A 24185-nucleotide genomic window follows, 5' to 3' on the forward strand; every position below is an offset into this window, starting at 1 on the left:
TGGCAGCTAATCAAGTTTTACACGTTTTACCGAGGGTCACAGTTGCCCGGAAAATTGCGGGGGGGATAGTGGGTGGTGGCTGGTTTTCCGCGCAGCTGGAATTTGTTGACAAGAATTCTTTGATGGCTGCAGGGAACGGGTAGTTGGCCAGATAACCCGGGATCCAGATGACAGCGCTTGAAATTAAAAAAAAAAGCAATAAGAAAAATGGTTTACTCACGGGTCGCGGCTTGATTCTCAGTGGAAAACCTTTTCATTAATGACTATATTAAATACTGTACAGGTACTGGGGCTTTAACTATTTTTTATAATTTAAATCCACTTTATATTTATATCATATAAAATATTTTTATATTTTACTCTATAACTTATAAGGGGTTTTTTGTTTAGTTTCCCATTAATGTAAGCACATTAAATTTTCGTACCCTGTTTCGTTCTCCTTAACCATTTTATTTGTGATTCTGGTTTGGCTTTAACTTCACATAAAACATTCTAAAATAAGCTCATGTCGGCATAATGCGTGTTTTCATTGTTGTCGCAAAAAAAAAATGGGAAAATTTGATGTGTTGCCACATGAATTTTTGAGACATTATTCATAACAATTTCAGGTTTATTTTCTTTTTTCTTTAATTCACCTCAGGGTATTTTCGCCTCGTCCTTTCACTTGTTATTTTAAGCTGCCTGTTGCGGGTTTCCCTTGGCTTTCATATTGATTTCGAGGGGAAATTGCTTCGAATAAACTGGGCTGACGGTATTTATGTATTAGAGGAACAAGATGCTCCTGCAATTTTTGTCAACAGGTTGTCTACCAACATAGCCGCCAGCATATTTGGCTTTTTGAAAACCTTTGTGTGTTGGCAGAAGGATGACAGTAAATACACTTCAGTTAGAACAAAACAAATGTAGGGTTTTCCTGACTGCAGATATAGCGAAGATTATTTTCACAAAATTAAAGGGGTATTGTTCTTATATGTTATATTTATTTTAAATAATAATATTTTGTATGAAATAAAGGTACAATTTGAATATCATTTGTAGGATAAAAACCTTGTTTTCAAAGTCATTTTTAAATTCTTGGCAAAGTATTTTATTAATTTTTCCCATTTAGTCATTTGCTGACAAAATGTTCTATATGGCGGATATATGTCGACCGCCCAACACCTGTCGTTCATATTTTTCCCTGAGCCATTAAGCCGGTTGTAAACTCTTCATATTTCCTTATGATATCACCAAAGGCCGGGAAAATTCTTCATGTTTGCTTTTCTTGCGTTTTCCCGGCCACACAATAACTTTTTTAATGAACATCGTTAACAATAACGAGCACAAATCAGTTTTCATATTGTCGAATGGCCCCTGGGCTTTCCACCTGTTTTCCCAGGGCCCCATTTTCCATTTCCATTTGCCAACCCACCCCCCTTCTAATGGGTCCGTTAGTTGACCCTCGAGCGTGTGTGTGTGTGTGTGTGTGAGCGTGTGTAATTTGCCTCCTAATTTGTATGAATATTTTGTTTGTGTATTTTGGGGGTGCTTGTGTGCTCTCACACGGGCTTTTCCACCCACCCGCGTTTCCTGCAACCCTTGCCACTTCCCTTAACAAAGCTCAAACAGCTTCCGTTTCCGCCTTTCTCTGGTTTTTTTTGTTTGTGCTTCTGTGTGGCGAAAAAGTCTGATGTATAAGTGTTGCCAGCTCGCTGAGCACTCAAGCAATAACAACTACACCAACAACTGCTGAAACACTGACCAAAATCTCAAAGATTAAATTACAAAATATATATTTAAGGTATTTAATGATTATATATGGATTTGAACATTTTGTTCGAAAGTAAATGAAATCTTAAGACTAATGTATTATTTTCAATATGTACTTTAACATTTTATATTTTTACTTTTGAAAAAAAAGTTGTTCTACACTCTTAAACACCTTAAACACCTTCAATACATTTCATACGTTTTATATAAAACCCATTTTAAAAATTAATTTAAATTTTTAATTTTTCAAAAGCTAGTTACTTTTTTTTGTTAAATAAAAGTTAATCTTTTTATAAAGAAACTGTAACATTTAGTAGGAAAGGTGCTCTTGTTTCGCCTCCCTGACATTGACATGCTGAGGAAGTGTTTCCGACGAGGAGGCATGGATAAATGTGGCTGAAACACTTCATAATTTAATTACTGCTGTCAGCCTCGTTCTCATTTCTCCACCTGCGATGCAGATTGCAGAAACAGGTGGCAAAGATATGAGGTACAGAAAATAAATGAATGCAAACAAAATATAGATAATAACGAAGATGAATAATGAAAATGGATTTTGGTCAAGTGACTTGCTCTTTAACTTATTAGATTCATCTTTTAGCACTAGGTTTTATCGGGCTAAAAAAGGTGAGCAATTAATAATTCCAATAAAAAGAAATCCCACTCACGTTTAAATGAAGCACGCACATAACATAAAGAACAAACGAGAAAAACCAGAGACAAGACAAAGAGCCATTTCCCTCAAGGGTTAAAGAGGAGGTCGGGAAATGGGGGCGTGTCCAAAGAGCAAATGAAAATTCCGCTCACTGACATAGAAACATAAACAGAGGACGGGAAAAGCAGAAGAAGACCAGACAGCACAAGAATATGAAATGTTGCCACAGAAAAGAAGAGGGGAAAAAACTAAATTTGAGGCGGGGAAAATGGAAAAGCGGATTAAGGTGAACAAAATCTAAGACAATGTGAAGTGGGAATAAAAGAAGAGAAGTAAAAAAAAGAAAAAAGGACACACCTATACATATATGCTATAAACCATGGAGAAAATATGACAAAAGGTAAATAATAAAATAAACTAAAAGTTCGGGATGAAAAAAAGTCCAAGACGAATATATTACACAAAAGCTTCCAATTTGTTCATACGAAATCACATTGCAGTCTTCTAGTGGTAGCATTTGCCAGGGAAACCTAATGAAAATAAATAAACAAACAATCTCATTTCTTTTTGAGGGAAAAATGGAGATGCAGAAGTTGGACTTGAATTTTCCACACATTTATTTTTGTCCCATTCCACAATCTGTTCATGTTCCTTTCATAAATATAATTGCTCAATTTTCCGGTCGGTAGACTTGCTTCGATATTTATTTCTTAAGGATTTCTTAGATGAATGGCTTTCTGCACTGTGCTTTAAAGAATATTTTAATACATTACAAATTGAATTAAAGTTTCTAAATATTTTAAATTGAATAAAAACAAATATTTTTTTTTCTGCTACCCAAGAATATGGAACTTAATACTGAACAAGTGATTTGTGAGGACTGCCAACTCGCTACGAGAAGCATGATCAAAAAGAACTAAGAACAACTTCTTTGGATTCTTGAAAAAATAAAACCTACAAAAGGGGCTCCATTTCATGTTTCTTAAAGCCTTTCTCAACCTTTGCCTAAAAAAAACCTTAGGAGTGCTTACCTTTCAGATTCAGATTTAAAGCCGGGCTGCCAACTCGCTGAATGAAACATGAGTGAGCACAAAAAACACAAGATGAACAAAGAAACAGTATCAGTTCAGGAAGTTGTACTTGGGTCATAAGCCAAGCGCTTCAAGTGAAACAAAAAGCAAACAAACGTGGCAGAAGAGGAAAAACAACAAGAGCAAACTTTCCCTCACCTTTCACCTTTCGTCTTTCGCCATTCCCCGTGGCAGCGTTCTGCCGTCTCGTTCTTTGTCTTCGCCTTTCGCTTTCATCTCGCCCGACCGCTTGTCATTCGCCTTTTGGCCAGTGGAGCATACGGGGAAAATGGGAAAACTCCGCCCATCACCTGCGCATTTTCCAACAGCATTGTGCTCACTTTTAAACAACGGAAATCGGTATTTTCTTCATTTCATATTTATATTTGCTCAGCTCCTTGTTATTCAATGAATTACTATGTAATTGCCTCGAAAGGCAGCGGGAAAACCCCCGGAGAGTCCGAGTTCCAGTCAAGGGGAAAATGTTAAATCGCCTCAAAAATGAGGGAACTGCCAAACAATTTACGGACCTGTATGTGTGAGCTTCAAGTGCCTATAAATATTTTGATAGCAGTAACTGGAAAAATGAGCAAAGCCAAAGGCAGACATTCACCTGTCCAGGCTCCCACTCAACCAGCCACCTGATAAGGTCACCACAGGCGGCACTCGCTAACGAGCACTAGCTGTTTATAGGGGGTGCTATAAAAAATAACAATGAGAAAGTATACACCTGTCAGATAATAGCAAAAGTTAAAAAACAGCACCATAAATATATTCTTAGGGGCAAAATTATTCACAAAACAGATGCTTTTTTTTTCAAAATCAATGGTTGTCAGAATTTTTGATTTCTCAGGGTTTTAAAATTAGTAATATTATAAAACACACTTCAAAACGTTTAGTCATAACATTTTATTGTACATACTGATACACCCATAAATGTTAATATTTGTAAAGATTTTTCTTTACTGCGCGGTGTTTACTGTACCTGGGACAATTTGCCACAAAGGCTTGACTCTGACCCCTTTTCATTTCAGACCGCTTTCTCCCTTTCGCAAGGCAAATGTTTGAAATGCGTCGCCTGCAAATGTGTGTGTGTGGCAGTGTTTGTTGTGTGGGCAAGGGTGTGTATGTGTGGGTGAGTGTGTGTGTGATAGACACAAGATATCCCCCTTAGCTATACCCCTTTTTGTGGGAAAGATCAACACATGCCCACGGCGAACTTGAACCGCCCGATTTCTCTTTAAAGCTCTTGTTCAGTCCAAATTTCGCCCATCGATTTTGCATTTTCCTCGACATTTTTCCAACCCCACACCCTTACCGGAAAAACTCACATTTTTTTTTTTTGGGGTCAGCTTTTGTGATTGTAGCTGTATTCTTATTCGGCCGCTTTTCTCAATTGTTAACCTGCTTGCCGAGAAATGTTGCATGCCACGTTGTGACCTCACCTCTCACTCAACTCATTTTTTGTGTGCGGGAAATTCGGAAAAACTCGATGGAGCTGGAAAATGGGGGCGTGGGGTTGGATGACTGACTGGCTGAATGACTGATTGATTAGGGGCGTGGTTGGCCAGGGGGGAGGAGGCGGGGGAGTTGCGTGTGAAGAAGTTGTTTTGCCGCTCGCAAATGTTTCTATTATGGAAATTAATGGCAACTATCATGAACGGCAAGTGGGCTATAGATCGATTGGCAGGCACCGAATAAATTTAAATTAATTAAAATGATTTGGTTATTTTCAATTAAAAATTGGGTATCCAAATGCATAACTTGGGTGCGCCCAAAAAGGAAATCAATTAAACCCTTTTCAGTAAATGGCATCTTATGAAAATTGTTAAATTGACTTTAAATTAATTACACTTCTGTCCTATTATTCATTTTGATATATATCCTTGATGCTCAGCATTTTGATAGCATTAACCCTTAAACAAACACAAACGACCGGGGGGTAAAAAAAATCCATCGCGGTGAATAAATGCAAATACGTATAAGCCAGAAAAAGAACAATAAATAATGGTCCGAAAAGGCAGTTTTTCATTCTGACCAAATACCAAATACAGAACCACATTAAGTGGTTTTTAATATATTTTTTGTCACTCGCGGGCACAACTAAATGGAAAATGCATGTTGGCATTTTTATGCCATTTTCCGATTTTGCAATTTGAACTTTAAACTTTGGCGTGTGTCATTGGCAAGAAGCGTAGTCTTTTGACTATATACCACACTGTGTATTGTATTCTGAGAAATACCTCCCATATTTGCTGTCGACCTTAAAGCCACCACCCTCGAGCCAGAAAGACCCCAACCCCATCCTCGTCGTCATCAAATTGGTTTTGTGGTTCGGTTGCGACCCAGTGGCAACTTCACTTCATTGTCTTCGAACCTCCAATTTGTCGATTTTAAAGCGAGGGCACGCACAAATAAATTAAGCAAATTTATGGCCAGCCGACCTGTGAACCACCCACCCAGTCGAAGTTTCCCATCTGGAAAACCTGTCGACGACCCCAGAAACCACTCATTAACCCACCACATCTTGTGCTCGCCACTTTTACTTGCCACTTCGCCTGGGGCCTTGTTTGCTCCCACTTTTTCGGGGAACGCTATCCCAATAAACTGTGAGTGTGTAGGTATTTAAATGCAGAGTATTAGATAATTTGATCACTTGCTTTTTGGGGTATACCATTTTGAAATCGTGGTACAATGGTTAGAGTCATGCCGCTTTGGAATCAGATTAAGATGACCCATATTATGAACTAAGAAGTTCTATTTTGGGTCACCTTTCTGTAAATCACCGTAAATCATTGGAAATAAAAAAGTTTAAAAATGTAATGCACACTTTTATAAAATTAAACCTCAAAAAAGGGCCCAATGAGAGCAATTTGGGGTCACCTTTCTGCAGTGATATGTATTTAAATTTTTCTCTATACCAATTTGGGGTCACCTTTCTGCAGTGATATGTATTTAAATTGTTTCTCTATACCTGGCTTTGTGATATTATTTTGTTGTTTCGTTTTCCCGGTGAAAGTTGTGTGTGGCTGCGTGTTGATTTCTACTTGGCTTAGACGTTAGACCAAGTTCTTAGAGGAAAACAGCTTTCCCGCCTCGCATCTCGTTTTTCCGCTCGGCTTTCCCTGTCTTTAATTCCTTTCCTGGCTTTGAATTTGGTCTTCGGTTTGTGTCTTTGATTGTCGTGTAACCCCAGGCCACGCCCCCCGCCCCCTGTCAGCTTAAATAGGCTTAAGTAATGTAGCCGGAAGTGGGTGGTGGGTGGTGGGTGAAGTTTTGTGGGGCTATGAGAAATGGAAAACACTTCAAGCCTCTAACATTTCAGTGCTCTCTACCACGTTCCATTATTAATGGAAGTTTGATTGAATTGCCAGCACAAAGTAGCCTCTCTCTGACCTTTTCCGACTGCCACTTTGCATCGTCCCGGATTTTCCCCGCTTTTCCCTTAGCTCTTTTTTCACATTTTCCCCCCCCGAAAAAAAAAAAAAAGTTTCATGCTGACAGATTCACACAAATTAGCCGTTGTAAGTGGTGCATCCGTTTCGGCATCCATATTTTCCACCTGCCTGTTCCTCGGAAAATTCGATTTTCCGCTAGAATAGAGGTGGAAACCCCATGCCATCCGCCCATCCATCCATCCATCCATTGCTATGTGGAAAATGCATTAAAATTCTGTTACACCAGCCAAATTCACTTAGTCCGACATGATGAGCACACAATGATGCAATAAGCCGGCGGGGGTTGGGCGGGAAAACCCGGAAAAGTGGGCGGGGCAAAGCGAAATACGGCGGCTGATCCTAACTCAATGACCAAAGGAGACACAAAGTCCTTTTATTACGAAATAGAGACAAATTGTGTTTAGATTATTCGCTGACTTACTCTTAAAATATAAGTGAAAAATATAAATTTCAAATTTTCTGTAACCAGTGATGAGTTAAATCAGTTTTATGGCTATCTTTCATAACACTTTAAAGTAAATTTGAAACTTTGTGAACTTTAGCTAAGCCGTAATTTCCTAACCATCTAGAAATCGAGTTAAAATTCTCTTCAGATATTTAATTGGACTATAAGCAATTTAAAATTTTCCACCCATTACAACATTGGGCCATTACATTAATTCGATTTGATTTGATTCGATCCAATTCGATCATAATAACCGTTCCGTATCAATTACGCCAGTGGAAAATTGTTCCAATTACAGTGCATTATTGACGACGTTAATTGAGTTGGTTGGATGGATGAAGGGATGGATTTTCCAATTCCCATTTTCCATTTCCCGCTTACCCAATAAGTAGGCAATGAATTCTAGAAAGGTCAACGGTGGGTTGTTCCGCACTTTTTAGTACATTATAATGCACTTTTCTCGGTTGACACCGCCATCAAAGTCAATTTAAGGTGGTTTTATTTTTAATGCATGCTGACCTTGGCCGCGAATTGCTTTTGGCCAGGTGTGTGTGAGGAAATTCATTTGGTAAATATCAGCGATGCAGCCTCTAAGCCATCCATCCCCCCCCCGCACTTTTACACCCCTCCCCATCCAATGTAAAGAAAATGCCACCAGGTTGAAGGCTAAATAATTTCCTTTCCATTCAGCAGCTCTTTCATAATCTTTCGGCCAAAAAGGATGAGGCAGTAAAAATACAAAATAAAATAGACTTTCTGTTTAATTAGTTGTGCTTGATTTATTCAGAAGTTAAAGAACCAGACATTATCCCTTTGGTAATATTTTAAAATATAAAGATTATATTGGGATAAAGTTTAGATTGGAGTGTATTATCTCAAGATATTTTGTCTGTTTTTATTAATCAGTGAATTAATTCAGAGCCTATGCTCAACATATCTAATCTATTTAAATTATAACAATGGAAATATCCATTTTTTTACCTGCGACTCAAAGTCAAGATGTAGTAACTTTTGGAAATTTAAAGCCATTGTGCTTGGCCTCCTTTTTTTTTGCCCCCAACGTTAAGAAAATTCATTGGGCAAGCATTGAAAGTGAAGTTGATATATGGCTAATGATGTTGACATGTGTATGGGTGTAAGGGAAAGCGGAGGAAAGCCTTTGTTAACTATGCCACACACACACACACATACACTCACACACTGGAAAATACACCCACGAATGGGGGGCGGTGGGGGCGTGGCAATCAACACATGCAGCTTATTGCTTTCGCCTTGTTTGCTGTAAATGCAAATTGGTTTTGTTGCCGTTGTTGCCCTGTTTTGTACTCCAACCGGCTCAATTGTTTGGCGGCGGAAAAGGCAACGAGTGAAGCGGGCAAATCAAATCAAATATGCACTCCATGAGGTGTAATAAATAACGCTGCGAATGAGTAACAGAACTAGGTAATATACAATCGCATCGATTGCAAAAGCGTTATTATGTGTGGGGGAAATATCTGGTGCAACTGCGGCGATTGCGGCCAATTGAGTTGATCGAATCACAGTAAACTCACTGGCCTGACTCTCTTGTCCCTCATTTTTCCGCTCGAATTGCAATTACTTAAAGTGCCCAGGCCCCAAAAAAAAAAAAAAATAATGGAAAGTGTCAACGAGAAGGAGAAAGATTAGTTGGGCGAAGAATCCTGGGAGACGAGCATTCTGCCTACGGCAAATCCCTACTCCTTTCCAGTTTTTACACTAAGCAAAATAAGGCATCAAATACTGTCAACAAAAATAGTTATATATGAAATCATCTTTTCTAAAAAACTTTCTTAAGAACTACATTTTGGTAGGCTTTATATTTTATTAAAATATTCAATTCATAATTGCTAATTAATTTGTTTATAGTTTTACTAGAAGTAAAGTAATGTTATTGTAATGATGCATTAGTTCAAAGCTTTAATTTCTCAATCAAAAGTTTTTTACAATTTTGTAATTTTTAAAATCACAAATGTTTAATAATTTTCATCTTTATAAATTATTTTTCGCAGTGTGAGTTGTCGTTTTGTCGTTCATTTCTCAGGCAACTAGGCAAGCCAAAGGTACCCATTTGCATAAAATTGCTGTAACATCCTTTTCTGTGTGTGTGTCTGTGTATGTGTGTGTTGCATGCGATTTGCCAGTGTGTGCGTGACTGTTGCACAAGATGTTGGTTGTGTCCTTTTGTTGCCCTTTTTGTTGTTATGTGACAGTCATTGCAACTAAACGAGTGCCGACCTTCAATTGTCCAACAATTTTGGGAATTTGGGTGACTTGCCGAAAAAGTGAAAACGGTTACGCAAATCGGTGACTTAATGAGGTTAAAGTTAGCATTTTGAAGGCGGAAGTCAAGCATTTAAGCACATTTATTTGTAGCTGTAATTGTAGTATTTGAAACTTTATCTATAACTAAAATATTTGTGCTTCTCAATCAAATATTAGGACCCTTGCAATGATTTTCAGTTAGCCCCAATTGTCCTTTTTATAGTAAATGCATTTCCGCTTATGAAATTAAATTGAAAATGATTGGATTTCCCGTTAAACATGGAAAATAAAAAGGGATAAGGATAAAGGTCCGCGGAAATCTCCTGAAAAATCGCATTTAATTCCGGTTTTCTCCCCTTTTCCTTTTTTTTCCATTTCTGTTTCTCTTCAATCCAAATCGAAAGAGAAGTCAAAAGCTAGGGGGAAATGGACAAGAACCGGAATAGAATCTGCAAAAAATCACAGCTGCAGTCAAAGTCATTTTATTTAATAAAGTAAACCGTACAAAAAACGCTTTTAGCAGTGGGGCATAGTTCGTTTTTTAAAGTAACAAACACAAAACCGCTTTAATTGCTTGAAAATTTACTTATACATGAAAAACTGAAAAAGAATATGGTTCCCTTTGACAAAAATGTTAAAAACTTCTTTAAATTAGCTTTGGAACTTTTTAATTAGCCTTTTATTTATTGTTATTTGATGGATAAAAATACAAATGAATATTTGACCAGCTGCTATTGCAAGATTAGAAACTGTTTTAAGTACCTACTTACAAGACAAGCTTTAAATATTTTTTCCAATTTTTCTGCAAAGTGCAATGGCAACTTGGAACTTAACGGGGGATGACCGAAAAACCAGGGGCGGCTAAATTGGCAAGGGGGCGTGGCCAGAGTCACGGTCACGGTTCACAGGTTAATTATGCAGCTTGTTAAGCCACACCAGCGAAAAAAGCCACGCTCCGAAAAGAGTGCAAAAACAACGCTTGAAACAAAGCGAAAAAAAGGGAAAACGAAAATTTTCACCCAACAAAAAAAAAAGAAGAAGGAATATGAAAACAAGAAAAATTCGCCAAAGGCGAAAAGGGGGGAAATTTTTTGGGAGGTGGGCGAAAAACGGGCGAGCACTACATGTTGCGTTCGAGTTCGAAGCAAACTTTTGCCACTGGGGAAATGCTACACGAACTTCGTTAATGAGGTTTACCGCAATGATTTCATATAGGTTTGTGTGAAAATCGGTGCAAACTTAGTGCCAATTAACTCAACCAGCTAATGATGCTCTTTATAATACACTAATATTATAAAGTTATCGAAATAGTGGCATAAGTTTTTGAAGAATTTTGGTGTTAAAAAGAAAATTGGATAATATTTTGTGAATATTATAGTAAATTGTTGGTTTAGAAAAAGTTAAATCATGTCTTCTTTACTACTCGATGTTTTTGGCTTTGTGTCCTGATGTTAAACTAATTGGAAGGAAATATCAACCACATTTAAGCATAAGTAAATATTTTCAAACTTTGTGCTTTGTAAATTTTCAAAGGAATTTCTGGTCTTCTTATTAAAAAATTCCTATTCTCTTTGCTCAATATTTTTGGCTTTGCGATTCATATTTAATATAATTAAATATAAATCCAGATAATTACTTTTCACAAGAATTGAATGTATGTATTACAAGGTAGAGTGCAGTAAAATTCTTTAATGTATTCAAAGCCAAAATTCGAATGAATTTGTAGTCCCTAATTAAAATCTGTCTCTTTTGTGCAGTGGCTTTGGCTCTGTTCTCATGTTTTAATACAAAGTTGGGGCATATTTGCCCCCCATTTGTGACACGCAGAGATTCCACTTGTGCCATTTAATTAGCCCAGCTTTAACACATCCCTGCCCAAAAACTATTCATCCGTGACCCCAAAAAAAAAAAAAAAAGAATGTATGCAATGCATTGAGGCAAGAGTGTGAGTGTTTGTCACTCGTGCAGGCAAATTAAAAGCATAAATTCTGTTCCCTAGAAACGCGCGCAAAAAAGGAAACAAATAAATTTTAGAAAAATGTCCCAGGAGAATACAAATGGTGGTGCAGCAGGAGCACCAGCACCAGCACCACCGCCACAGTACATAATAACCACACCGAGTGAAGTGGATCCCGACGAGGTGCGCTCCATGGGCGATTTGGAGCTGGGATCCCCCGAAAAGCAGCTGGTGCAGAGCCAGAAGTTCTCCACTTCCAGCAGTAGCTCCACCACCAAGGTGGCCACTCGATCCTATTCGATGAGCAGCAGCACCAGTGGCCTGCAGCAAATCCAACAACAGCAACAAAAGCAGGAGAATCTGACCCAACAACAGGTGCAACAGAAGATCATATCCAGTTCGACACGCAGCCAGAGTCTGCAGTCGAGTACGATTGTGGGCGAGGCCACCACCATTTCGACCGGAGCCACCCAAATGCTGACCTCGGCGGCAGCGGCATCCCTGGCCCAACAGCTGAAGGCCCAGAGCTCCACCTCGATCATCACCAGCAGCGAGCAGCGGACCAGCACGAGCACCAGCAGCAGCAGCAGCACCCGGTTCATAGCCAGTGGCTCGAGCAATCTGGCAGGGAACTCCAATTCGGGCAGCAACTCCAGCAGCAAGACCCGCTTCCAGAGTTTCCTCCAGCAGCCGGAGGGCAATCATGGATTCCTCACTGCCCACCAGAAGCATGTGCGGCAGTTTGTGCGCTCCACATCGGCGCATTCGGAGGCAGCGGCCGGAGTGACCGGTTCGGGATCGGGAGGATCTTCGAGGCCGGAGAAGTGCATCCGGAGTGCATCCACGCAGATCGATGATCCCAGCAGCAGCAGTGGAGTGGGACACGGTGTGGATGCCTCCACGGGCAGCCTGGTGGACAGCTCGGCCACCGGCGGATCCATGCAGCTGTCGATGAGCAAGCTCGGCCTGCAGCAGTCGTCCTCCATACTGATCTCCAAGTCGGCGGAGACCATCGAGATGAAGAGCAGCTCCTCGTCGGCTGGGATGCGCACCCAGTTGACCCTGAGTGGGGGATTCCTGGCACCGCCGGGCAGCCGGAAGATCACCATCTTGAGTCCCATCCATGCGCCGCCGGGCCTGCATGATATGCTCAAAAGGGCTCAAGGACGCTCGCCACTCTCGCCCAGGATCAGCTTCCCAGGCAGCGATTCGGACCTCTTTGGGTAAGTCTCCAATAATCATTTATTAAGGCCCATGATTATCATACAATTTCTAATGGATTTTCATTTATATTTAATTTATTTAATCCTACAAATGTTTTGAGACTCATAGAGACCCCAAAGCTTATCACTTAAAAGCCATAATTAAAAGTGCTTAAAGTGCTTCATAAAAATCTCTTTTTTAGGATCGATTTCTCAAAGTCATGTTAGGTTTTTACTAGAGGCAAAGTTGTAGTTAAAATGTGTTAGTCGGCAAAACAAAAATGACGATAAAAAGTTCGCCTTTTCAGGTTTTTGCAGTTAAAGTTGCTTACATACTCGTATGACCCTATAAATATTAGTCGTTCAAATACTTAACATTATATTATAAATTTAATTTAATGAAACTAGAAGCTTAACATGACATTGAAAAATTGGCCCTTAAGGCCCACAACAATTACTTTAAACACAATGGTGTTTTTTTAATCGGAAATTTAATAAACTAAATTTCTATGACACTCCGCCAACTTTTGACTAAATTCGAAATATGTCCGTTGAGCTGGCTCAAAGTGTCCGTGCCAAAGGACTACTCGACCCTTGACCTTTCCCTTGTTCTAACCCCCTTGATTTGCCACCCAAAACCCCCTTTTGCTAATGAACTTGTTTATATCCTTGTCCATGTCCTGGACTCTGATGGCACATTGAACTCGCTGCTAATTGTTGACTTGTTGTTGCAAATTGTCTGGGGGCGAGCCGCATGGGGGGCGTGGCAAGGTGGGTGGCTGGGGGCTTCCCGTCAGTCAGAGAATGTCACAAGAAAAGTCTTCATCCCCCGAAAAACGTTGACAAAATGCCAAAATTGTTTGTCATAGTCGTATAATTAAATTTAAATGTTTTTAATTTTTTCGTACCCTGAACTGTCGCCCTCTCCCTTTCCCGCCGCCTGCCACCCTCTCTTTCTGGCAGCGACAGCAGCTATATATATGTACTCTATATATATATATATTAATAACAGCAGGCACACAAAAAAATAATACGAAAATAAAGAGAATAATTTTAATGAACCCCGAAAAGGAACGAAGGATGTGGCGGGGTAATTGAAGCTGCCAAGCCATGAAAATTTAAAGCACAAAAGGAAATTGGGAAAGGGAAAGTTAAACAATTATTGGAATTACGTCCATTAGATGTATTTAAATTTAATTGCAGGCGAAGAAATCGAAATGCCAATAAGGCCATAAAAAAAATGGTGCGTGTGTTTGTACTTTCTGAAAATTAATCGCTATGAAATATTATACGCGCTAATGGTCAAACACAAAATAACTGATGCGTAAGAAAAAATTATGGCGGGAATCGAGGGGATTAGCCAGTTGACAGTTGCTGTCCAATATTTGCATATTTATTTTTGAAACGCAAACAAATTTCAAGAGAAATTGAGGACGCGTCATCTGTCAATTAAAACAAACCCTTAAAATAAAAATAATATTATATTGGAATTCCTAAAATAAACAAAAACTCGACGCAAAAATACAAAAAAAAGTGAGAGCACAGATTTTTAGAGAATTAGGCCACAATCATTTTGAGGTACGCCACTTTGAATTCGGATATCTGTAAGAAAAGTTATGGGCGAAGAACTGCAAGATTTAGGTCACTTTTCAGCAAGGCCATTTTTCGGAAATTCATTAAAATGTCGAAAATATCGACCCAAAAATACAAAAAAAAAGTGGGAACACAGATTTTTAGGGAATTAAACCACAATCATTTTGATGTATGCCACTTTGAATTGGGATATCTGTAAGAAAAGTTATGGGCGAAGAACTGCAAAGCCATTTTTCGGAAATTTGGAAAGGGGTAACATCATTAAAATGTCGAAAATATCGACCCAAAAATACAAAATAAAGTGGGAACACAGATTTTTAGGGAATGAAACCACAATCATTTTGAGGTATGCCACTTTGAATTGGGATATCTGTAAGAAAAGTTATGGGCGAAGAACTGCAAGATTTAGGTCACTTTTCAGCAAGGCCATTTTTCGGAAATTCATTAAAATGTCGAAAATATCGACCCAAAAATACAAAAAAAAAGTGGGAACACATATTTTTAGGGAATTAAACCACAATCATTTTGATGTATGCCACTTTGAATTCGGATATCTGTAAGAAAAGTTATGGACTTAGAAGTGCAAGATTTTTGTCACTTTTCAGCATTCACCATTTTTCGGAAATTTTGAAAGGGGTTACATCATTAAATTGTCGAAAATATCGACCCAAAAATACAAAAAAAAGTGGGAACACAGATTTTTAGGGAATTAAACCACAATCATTTTGATGTATGCCACTTTGAATTGGGATATCTGTAAGAAAAGTTATGGGCGAAGAACTGCAAGATTTAGGTCACTTTTCAGCAAAGCCATTTTTCGGAAATTTGGAAAGGGGTAACATCATTAAAATGTCGAAAATATCGACCCAAAAATACAAAAAAAAGTGGGAACACAGATTTTTAGGGAATTAAACCAGAATCATTTTAAGGTATGCCACTTTCAATTCGGATATCTGTAAGATAAGTTATGGGCTAAGAACTGCAAGATTTGGGTCACTTTTCAGCATTCACCATTTTTCGGAAATTTTGAAAGGGGTAACATCATTAAAATGTTGAAAATATCGACCCAAAAATACAAAAAAAGTGAGAATGCAGATTTTTAGGGAATTAAACCACAATCATTTTGAGGTATGCCACTTTGAATTCGGATATCTGTAAGAAAAGTTATGGGCTTAGCGGTGCAAGATTTGGGTCACTTTTGCTGCTCACATAAAAAGTCTCAATAAAGATTCCTTAAGAATATGTGTTTTATGTGTATTTTCAGTTTCCCATTAAGAAAGCCAGCTAAAAACTAAACCACACAGTTATTTATTTGGTCTTCCGAAGCCAGTGAATAAAATGGAATAAATCGTCTTGAGAACTGGGATGAGCCTGCCGTTTTGCTGTGGCTTCCTATCAGTTGGCCAACAAGTCGGTCGCCCACTTTAGTCATAACATTAATTCCCGAATCAAAAATTCCCTTAGGAATTAACCAAAAAGTGAAGTTTTGTAGTGGGGGGCGAAGGGAATTGTGTGTGTGTGTCTGTTTTTTAGGGGATGGTGGGGAGAGGGGGGCCTTTAAAATCCAGACAGATTCGCAGGCAGGCCGCAACATTTGCATAGCTTTGGCCACAACCGCCCCCATGACCCCTGACCCCTCTCATAAATCCAGGGAAGGCTCAAGGCTCAACTTTCTCTCTCTGTATGCGTGACTTATGTTTACAGTTTATTTATTATTAAAAACACACAGACAAATGGTCCGAGAAGAAATGTTTATTATTGTTGCTGTTTGCCCCAGTCAAACAGGCTAAACAACAGAAACAAAAAAAAACAAAAAAAAGAAGAGAAGAAGAAAATAACACAGCACAAAATGTATACATTTCTCTGGGAATTTTTTTGGGGCAGGACGAGAAGTCCTGGGGGTGCTCCTCATTTATATGCCATGTCAAAGTCGGTGGTTTGGCTCGCAATGAATTGAAAATTTCAACGCCCCAAGCCCCGGCTAATGTCTATATAAATTATACTCCAATCTTTAAGCTATCAGGGGATCGGCTCGGCGACGCAGCCCGCATTTTTATCAACTTTAAAAGGGGTATTCCCCCAACGAAAGCGGGCCATTTCGGTTTGCCGTCGGGTTTGTCATGGGTTAAAAGGCGTTTGGGGGATTTTTCAAAGAAAAGTTGTGCAATAAATGATTTAAGTGGCCCAAAGTTATGTTGGTAAAGTGGCAAGCATTTCAAATGTGATGAGTGTCAAAGTTGGAATTGGAATTAAAACTAGTTCTAAGAGAGATTCAATTACATTTGCAATGCCTTCAATAATGATAATACGTTTAAATGGCAATAAATCCCTAGATTCATTACCCAAACGAAGGACTCAAGGCGATTTAAGGTTGTAAATCAATATTTAGTTTGATGGCAGTCTCCTAAGCACTTTGCCATTAACTTTTGGGTCGTGTTTCCCTGTTGCAGGCCTCAAAATTGTTTTGAATTTCTGTCAATCAATCTTCCCAAGAAATTGTTAATTAAACTGTTCAACCTTAAACTCGTGTCGGTCAAACCCTGAATTTAACCTTACAGTTAATCCATTAGGCCAACCACTTACATACACACGCAAAAATTATGAACAATTTGATTTATCTATGCAAAGTGAAGTGTTGAATCATATAGGATTTAAAACTAGTATGCTATTTATTTAACTTACATTATCATTAATTCAAATTAATATTTAAGAACTTCCACTTTTCTGCTCATTAGTAATTGCCTTTACTAACCCCTGATTAATTTTTCTGTGTGTCCTGGTCATCTGACAGTCGTTTCCCTAAAAGAGCCTCTAAGAGGCTTGAAAAGTTTTCCTTTTTTTCGGAAAGTGCGAAAGATGCTGGCAGTCGCCTTTTCTTTACTTTCCCGCGGGAGAAAGTGTGGGCAGAAAGTGGTTAAGAGGGACTTAGAGAGTTAGGAGATGGGCCGTGTTCGCATGCCAAAACGTGCCGTTGTTTGCATATTGTATTCGGGTGGGGAACTCTTCGTCCTCCCCTCTCCATATTCTCAGTCGAGTATTGCATACTTTCAGGCGCTAATGAAGGTATATTTGCTCAGCTAAAGAGATGAAAACGGCCCAGCAAGTCCTTCAATTTAGTCAGGATATTATTGAAAGTCTGTACGCAGCTCATTAATTTTGTGGGTTTCCGTAATCTAGGCTTTCATCCAGTGGTCCATTTCATTTTCTTCATAAATTTGGTGGAGCTGTTTGATTAAAAATGAGGCTCCAAATAAAACTCTGTTGTTAGTTATTAAATTGCACTCCTTAATTATTCATGCTTCTGTTTCAAGCTGTTTAGTTACTTAACAGATTAAATTAACATAAAAGGTTGACTCCCACTGAACTATTAATTTTCAAATTATGTTTGATAACAAATAAATGTAAAGGTATCAATACAAATGTATTTAAATTAGGAATTTAATAGAAAAATATCTCTATGTTTAAGATTTAACGAAGCAATGTAAAAGTTTTTAAAATAGTTTTGATGCTATTTTGATTTAAATTTCAGATAAACTTACCTAAGCTATATTTTTGAATATTTGTTTGCCATTTGTTTTAATTTGCAGTTGGTGGTGGTCTATTTTCTTTGACAAAATGGAATCCCCTATAATTTTAATAAATGGGCGACCAAAACCGGGGGACTTATTAAAGGGCCTACCGTACAAACATAAATGCTAATTAGGAGGCATTAAATCAACTATAAATTACGCCCCTTAGCCATTTTTAGCGTTAATTAATTACTTAACTTTGTCAAAAACTGGAATGGTTTATAGTTAGCAAAGCAAATAAAATGAAAATGAAGTGTGAGTTAAGCTAATTGCACGAGTCGATGCAACATAATGCAATTTGATTTTATGCATGTTTTCATTTTTTTTTTTTGTGAGCGCTTTTCCGCTTTGAATGCTGACATTACGAATATTACGCATAAGACACGTGTGACATTTGCAAGGCCATCTTATAAGAAGAAAAGGGACGGGACAGGCATCTCGGATGGCCATTTGAAGTATATCCCTAAGATAAAGGCAATCCGAGATGGGAAAATGCTGAGAAAAAGCGGAAAACAGAAGCAGGCACAAAAGGTGAGCCCTTTGGATGAGAAGGAATGATAATAAACACAAAACCATTAAAAAGAAAAGGACAGAAACAAAAGAGTTGGGGAATTTAATATACATTTCCGGGAATGGGAAAACAAAAAATAAAGAAGAATTCAATTGAAAAAAGAGAAAACTTGCCGCGAAATAATTGACAAATGCAAAGCATTTCGGCAGCTATTTTTCATCACAAAGTTCAAAAATGCAAATAAAAAAATAATACAGAACTTTTTCTTTTTTTTAACTTCAGTTTTCAATCTTAATTCCCCGTTAATAACGCAACACAGTTTTCTATGAAATGGTACAGGATTTTGACTACCTGTTTTTTTGAGCTAACCGCTGACTTTTTGACCACCTCCCTTTTCCATTTTGCGTTTCCCTTTATGTTTAAGCTGCTCTCGTGCTTAGCTTAAAATCCCGGTTGGGCTTTGACCAAAAGCTAAAGAGAGTAATTAAAAAATGCAGCTCGCTGCTAACTAACTAATTTAAGAAACATTTTTCTATTACAAATTTGTATTTCTCATTAAAAATAGGAAGGGAAAAGGACAAAACTGAACTTAAAATATGACGACTAAAAACATAATCGATCTTAAGAAAATTATGTACTTCGTAGAAAGCTTATTAGCTGGGCAGCAAACCCAAAGCTTCGGAAAATGTGAAAACATTTTCCTCGCAACTTTTCACCACACTTAACTTTTTGCCCGGAAAAGCTATTCTTTTGGCCAAAGCTTTAAAAGCTCACGAATGAAAAACCGCTTAATACGAATTTTGTTGGTTAAGGTCAGGACTTGAAATGGAAAACTGGGTAAAAGCAAAAACAACCATAATAAGACAACTATTTCTTTTGTTAAAAATGCTTTCAATAATCGACATTTAGTATAAATGGTGTAAATAAGTTGTTTAAGTAACAACAATTTTAAAATAAAGTACTCTTGAAATATTTCAAGCATTGAAAAAAGTATTCAAGGATTTACCTGATTTTATGGTAACCATCTTACTATTTAGAATGTATAAAAGTAATATGGCTATTTATTAAAATTTTTAATATATTCATAGTATTTAAGTTTCACTAAATATGTTTTTGTAACTTACTAATTAATCATTTTACCTCTTTCTCTTTACAGGTAAGTCGGTTATGTGAAATTGCTACCTTTTTTGATTAATTAAACGACTTGGGTAAGCTCGATAGCATCTTTATTTTGTTACCAAAATTTTGTTTTTTTTTTGGTAAACTTTAAACGTATGATAAAAAAGCTTTTGGCTTTGTGTGCGCGATTATTGCGTATACGCAGCGTGCAACTGGTTGGTGGGAGTGTCTATACGCCCCCTTTTTCAACCTTTCACCCCTTTTTTTTCCCCTCCCCTCGCCCCTTTTCCCACGACGTTTTAACAATTTGACACCCAGGAGAAAAAACAATCAGCAACACGTTGAACCTTGGCATTTTCGCTCGTCGTTTTTATGATTAACTTTTCGGTATGTGCAGTGGCTAGACAACTGAACTGAGCTGGTGCACTGAGAAAAATATAACAACTAAAAAAAAATATACAAATAGCGAGTGCAAGGGATAAAGATTGATTTGATTCGATTATCAAATGGTTTGAAATGTTTAAAAAGATGCTAATACAAAAATGATATTATTAGAATATGTTTTTAATACAATATAGATTTCTTTAACATATTATTATGGTACGATTATAGTAATGATAATATGACATATGATTTTTTTTTAATATAATAATTTGAATAATACCTGAATCTGACCCCAATTTAGTTAGCAACTTAAAACCGTTGTGTTGCCTACAAACTAATTACCTTTTGTTTTAAGTGTAGTAGGGGGCGTGGGCGATGCGTATTGCTCGGGGGCGTGGCAGACCGCCCACCTGGCGTTGTTGCAAGTGCAACTGTTACAGAAGCTGGCAACTGAAATGCGAAATGAGAAATGAGAGACGCATGCAATTTGTTTGTCCGCCGGCCACGCCCCCCACGTCCACCGCCTACCGCCCGCTGGCAGTACCGTTAGCTGTGCGCCAAAGGGGGCGGCATGGGCGTGGCAGTTGGTTTCGGGTACACACGCTCAGCGGGCGGGGCAAAAATCTCAAACGAAACCGAAGCTCAAAGAGCAGGAAATTGAAAAAATATTAAGCACGAAAAATATATCCATTAAAAAGATAATGCAAAATGTTTAAACTAGGTTTTATATTTTTAGGAAGGAAATCCCCCAAAAAAAAAATCATTTAAAAACTAAGTAATGATATTGGATGTTAAATATCAACCTTTGCATTATTAAAATATTATATTAAACATTTCTGCCAATTATTTTGACACACCCAGTTGTTTACCAATATTTAAACCAAAAGCAAACACTTCTCGCCACTGACACAATTCAAAGTCGGCTTTAATGCAACCAGCATAGAAGTGTAACGAGCACCAAAACAATTCAGGTAATTTTGTACCTGAAAAAAACACTCATGAAATTCGAGTTTCCCGAGTAGCGAGGTGAAAGCAAAAAAAATAAAAAAATAAAAACAGAAAACAAACGTTTTAGTCGCAAATATTTGACTCACGGCCGTCCCGAAAAATCTCTCAAACAAACAGCGAGAGCACCCTCCACCGGGTGTTATATATGCGTATATATCCCCCCGATCCCCAGGACCCCTGCCACGCCCCCGACCCGCCTATCTCTAAAGCCAGCCCCCTGGGTGCCATTGCCCATCCATTAGTTTTCTGTTTTTTCCACCGCCTCCCCATTTTTTTTTTCCTCTTCCTTTTTTTTTTATTGTTGTGGCTGTTTGTCAAAGCAAAAATGGACACAGGCCAGCGGGGATATAGATTAAGGGGGGAGGGGGGGGAACAGGACTCCTTGAAACAGGGGGTATAAATAACATTTTTGTAAAATAAAGTTGACAATCACACAGAGGTGCGAATAGGGATTTTTGTATTTCCTAATTGGTTTGTGGCTTTCACCTCTGTAATGGATATTGAATACTACTGATGTTGAAGAGTTTTATCAACTATATATCAGAATATTTCAAATAATATAAATTTTACTAGGGATATTAAAGTGTTTATCTGTTGATATATCAATAATTTGGACAAATCCATAAATGTTCAACATTGCGTTTGCCATGAACACAAATATAAATATAAATATCCCCTAGCAATTTTGCTAATTTATTGAATTATTATATGATATTAAATCTTGGTCGATAAGCTATTAACTTTGCTGAAGTCCAATGAATTTTGAAAACACACCTCGCTGAGCCGGTTAATTCCCATTTTGATGGATCTCCTTTCGGCTGTTTAAAGCAAAAGACCGTAGAGCTGCGATACCATCTGGTTCGGGGCGGTCATAACCATAAATCCGGAAAATGGCGAAAGGTGCTCCGGTTCCGTTCCACCTGTTCGGCGAAAGCCCATCTCCATTCTGGAAAATGGCAGCAAATTTTCATTAGAACAAGTGGCGAGCGGCATCTTTGATGGATAACTCTCGCAGGATAATTGCAATCCGAGCCGGGGGCACATTTCAGGCCACTTTCCCTCGGCTCCTTTGTTTATTTTTATTGGGCCGAAAGAAATTTGAAACTTTTGGATGACCCCCGACCCTTGACCCCCTCGACCCCGTGTTCCCATTTCGCTTGTGCCAGCAGCACCTTGAGGCACCTGGGGCAGCTTAAGAGCTAATAACGGAATGCCGGCCGTGAGTGCAGCATAAGGTGGATGTGAATGTGGATGTGGTTGTGGTGGTGGTGGTGGCGGGGTCAACTAATCTAGCTAGCTCCAGACTCTGGACCACACAGTAGAGATGCCCACTAAGCGAGAAAATCGATACATTACATATGATAATCTACATAGTGCAACGCATAAGTAACAATGCAACGGATTTATCTGCAAATTAGTAAATTAAAAATACTATAACTTTTTTTAATCTTACTTGAAGTCCAATCGCTAACTGTCGGTAAATTACATATGTTCACATATTTTAAACGAGATTAGACCTTCTTGTTTTAAAGAAAATTCAAATAAATGATATTACCAAGATCAATACTGATATCCATAAATAGATCAAGCCAGTATCAATATAATAAATATATCTGTATCGTGTGTCTAATAAGAACTGGATTTTCGCCTTTTTCTGCCCTTTTTCCAGCTGAAATTGGTATGATATATGTATCTTTTATTGATCCAAAACAACATTTTTATATCGATAATAATATCGAATGTTTATGTAGTTATTTTGTACAATTCCTTTTAAGAATTGGCCTCGTGCCAAGTTAAGTCCCTTGGAAACATAGATTTTCGATCGATGCAAAACCCTGTTATCCAGTGTTTAGTGAAGACGTCAACCACTTGAGTTCGCCGTCGCTGCAGTTGCCCCTCTGCCGGCGTCGCTGCCGACGTCTCTGCCGCCGCGCCCATCACTTGACCCCGAGATTATCTATTATTATTATTAGGTCTTGCCAATATCCAAAATGCAAATTTCGCATGCAAATTGCCAAAGAGAAAAGATGCGTAAATGAAGTTTTCAAGTGCAGTGCGCAACAACAGTACAAACAACAACAAAAAGCAGCGTCGTCGGCAGAGCTATTCTGATAAGAATGCACGGCGATAGAGGGGGCTGATTGGAATCAAGAGCGCGCAGCTTTCTGCGCAAAAGAGCAATTCGAGATTGCCGCTCTCTCCGGCAAACGGTAAATAATAGTTAATAGTGGAAAACAAACAACACTAATAAATAGCCAGGAACTTATTCTCCGGCGATATGAAAGTTGGCAATCTTTTTTTTTGTTTTGAACAATCTCCTAAAGTTGGTCTAAAGTTTGGAGTTAAGTCCCGAGAATTGTGTGCTCCTATTGGAGTAGTCTACTACTACATTGCGCACTTCATTCAGTGGAAAAATATGTTTACGGTCTCAACGAATTGCAATTGCCCTGTAAGTGGTAAAAGGTTCTATAAAAAATAAAATACATTTTCTAATTACACTCAATTGCTAGATTCCCTTATAAAGAATTCGGCACTGAAAGCCAAAATATTTAATTAAATAATTGAAGGACTTAAATATTCCGAAGTTTGGTATCGTAATTCGACTTTTCAAATCCATGAATTCGTTGTTGTTCTTATATCTTTCACTTAAAGGAATTATAAATCAAATCCAGATCATATTGATTGTAAAGTGTTATGTTTAGAAATTCAAATAAAACTAAAATAGAATAGCAAGAACTTAACCCTATATTTTTTGCTAAGATATCAGCATTTTTTTTTTTTTTTAATTTGGCAAATATAGGGCACTATTTGAATGCATTTTTTTTTAATATTTAAAATTTGAGCAAAATCATTTCATTCATTTCTTACGCGCACGCGTTCGTTTTGTTCAACTTCGTACTCTCTCTTTTCTTTCTTTTGTGCTCTCTCCCTCCGTCGCAGTCGGCGTCGCAGCCGGCGCAATTCGCCGCTGCTCTGCCGCCTTTCGCTGCTTTTTCTCTGCTTTTCCGCTGCTTTTTGCGGCAGTGTTGTGCGGTCGCTGCAGCAGAGAGCATCGCATCGCATCGCATATCGCATATCGTGTATGTGTGTGTGTGTGGGTGCGAGTGTGTGTGCGCGCGCGCCGCCTAAATAAAAAAAAACAACCATAATCATAATAATAATAAACAATAACTACGCGTAAA

The 24185-nt window shown here is 38.2% G+C and overlaps 1 protein-coding gene across 8 annotated transcripts in view; it reads left to right on the forward strand.

Annotated features, from left to right (window-relative positions):
* The window catches only part of LOC108045446 (cAMP-specific 3',5'-cyclic phosphodiesterase), a 122198-nt gene that overhangs the window by 33160 nt on the left and 64853 nt on the right, over positions 1 to 24185 (forward strand). For 5 of the 8 annotated variants that reach the window (XM_044461320.1, XM_044461323.1, XM_044461324.1 and 2 more), the window contains one exon: positions 11660 to 12840. The exons of the other annotated variants lie outside the window; for them this stretch is intronic. In XM_044461320.1, coding sequence (XP_044317255.1) covers positions 11699 to 12840 — 1142 coding nt within the window. In that variant the 5' untranslated portion in view covers positions 11660 to 11698. The remainder of the gene's footprint in view (positions 1 to 11659; positions 12841 to 24185) is intronic. 8 annotated transcript variants of the gene reach the window in all.

The sequence above is a fragment of the Drosophila rhopaloa genome, unplaced genomic scaffold (assembly GCF_018152115.1).
Source record: "Drosophila rhopaloa isolate 14029-0021.01 unplaced genomic scaffold, ASM1815211v1 contig_3, whole genome shotgun sequence".
In the NCBI taxonomy this organism is placed as follows: domain Eukaryota; kingdom Metazoa; phylum Arthropoda; class Insecta; order Diptera; family Drosophilidae; genus Drosophila; species Drosophila rhopaloa.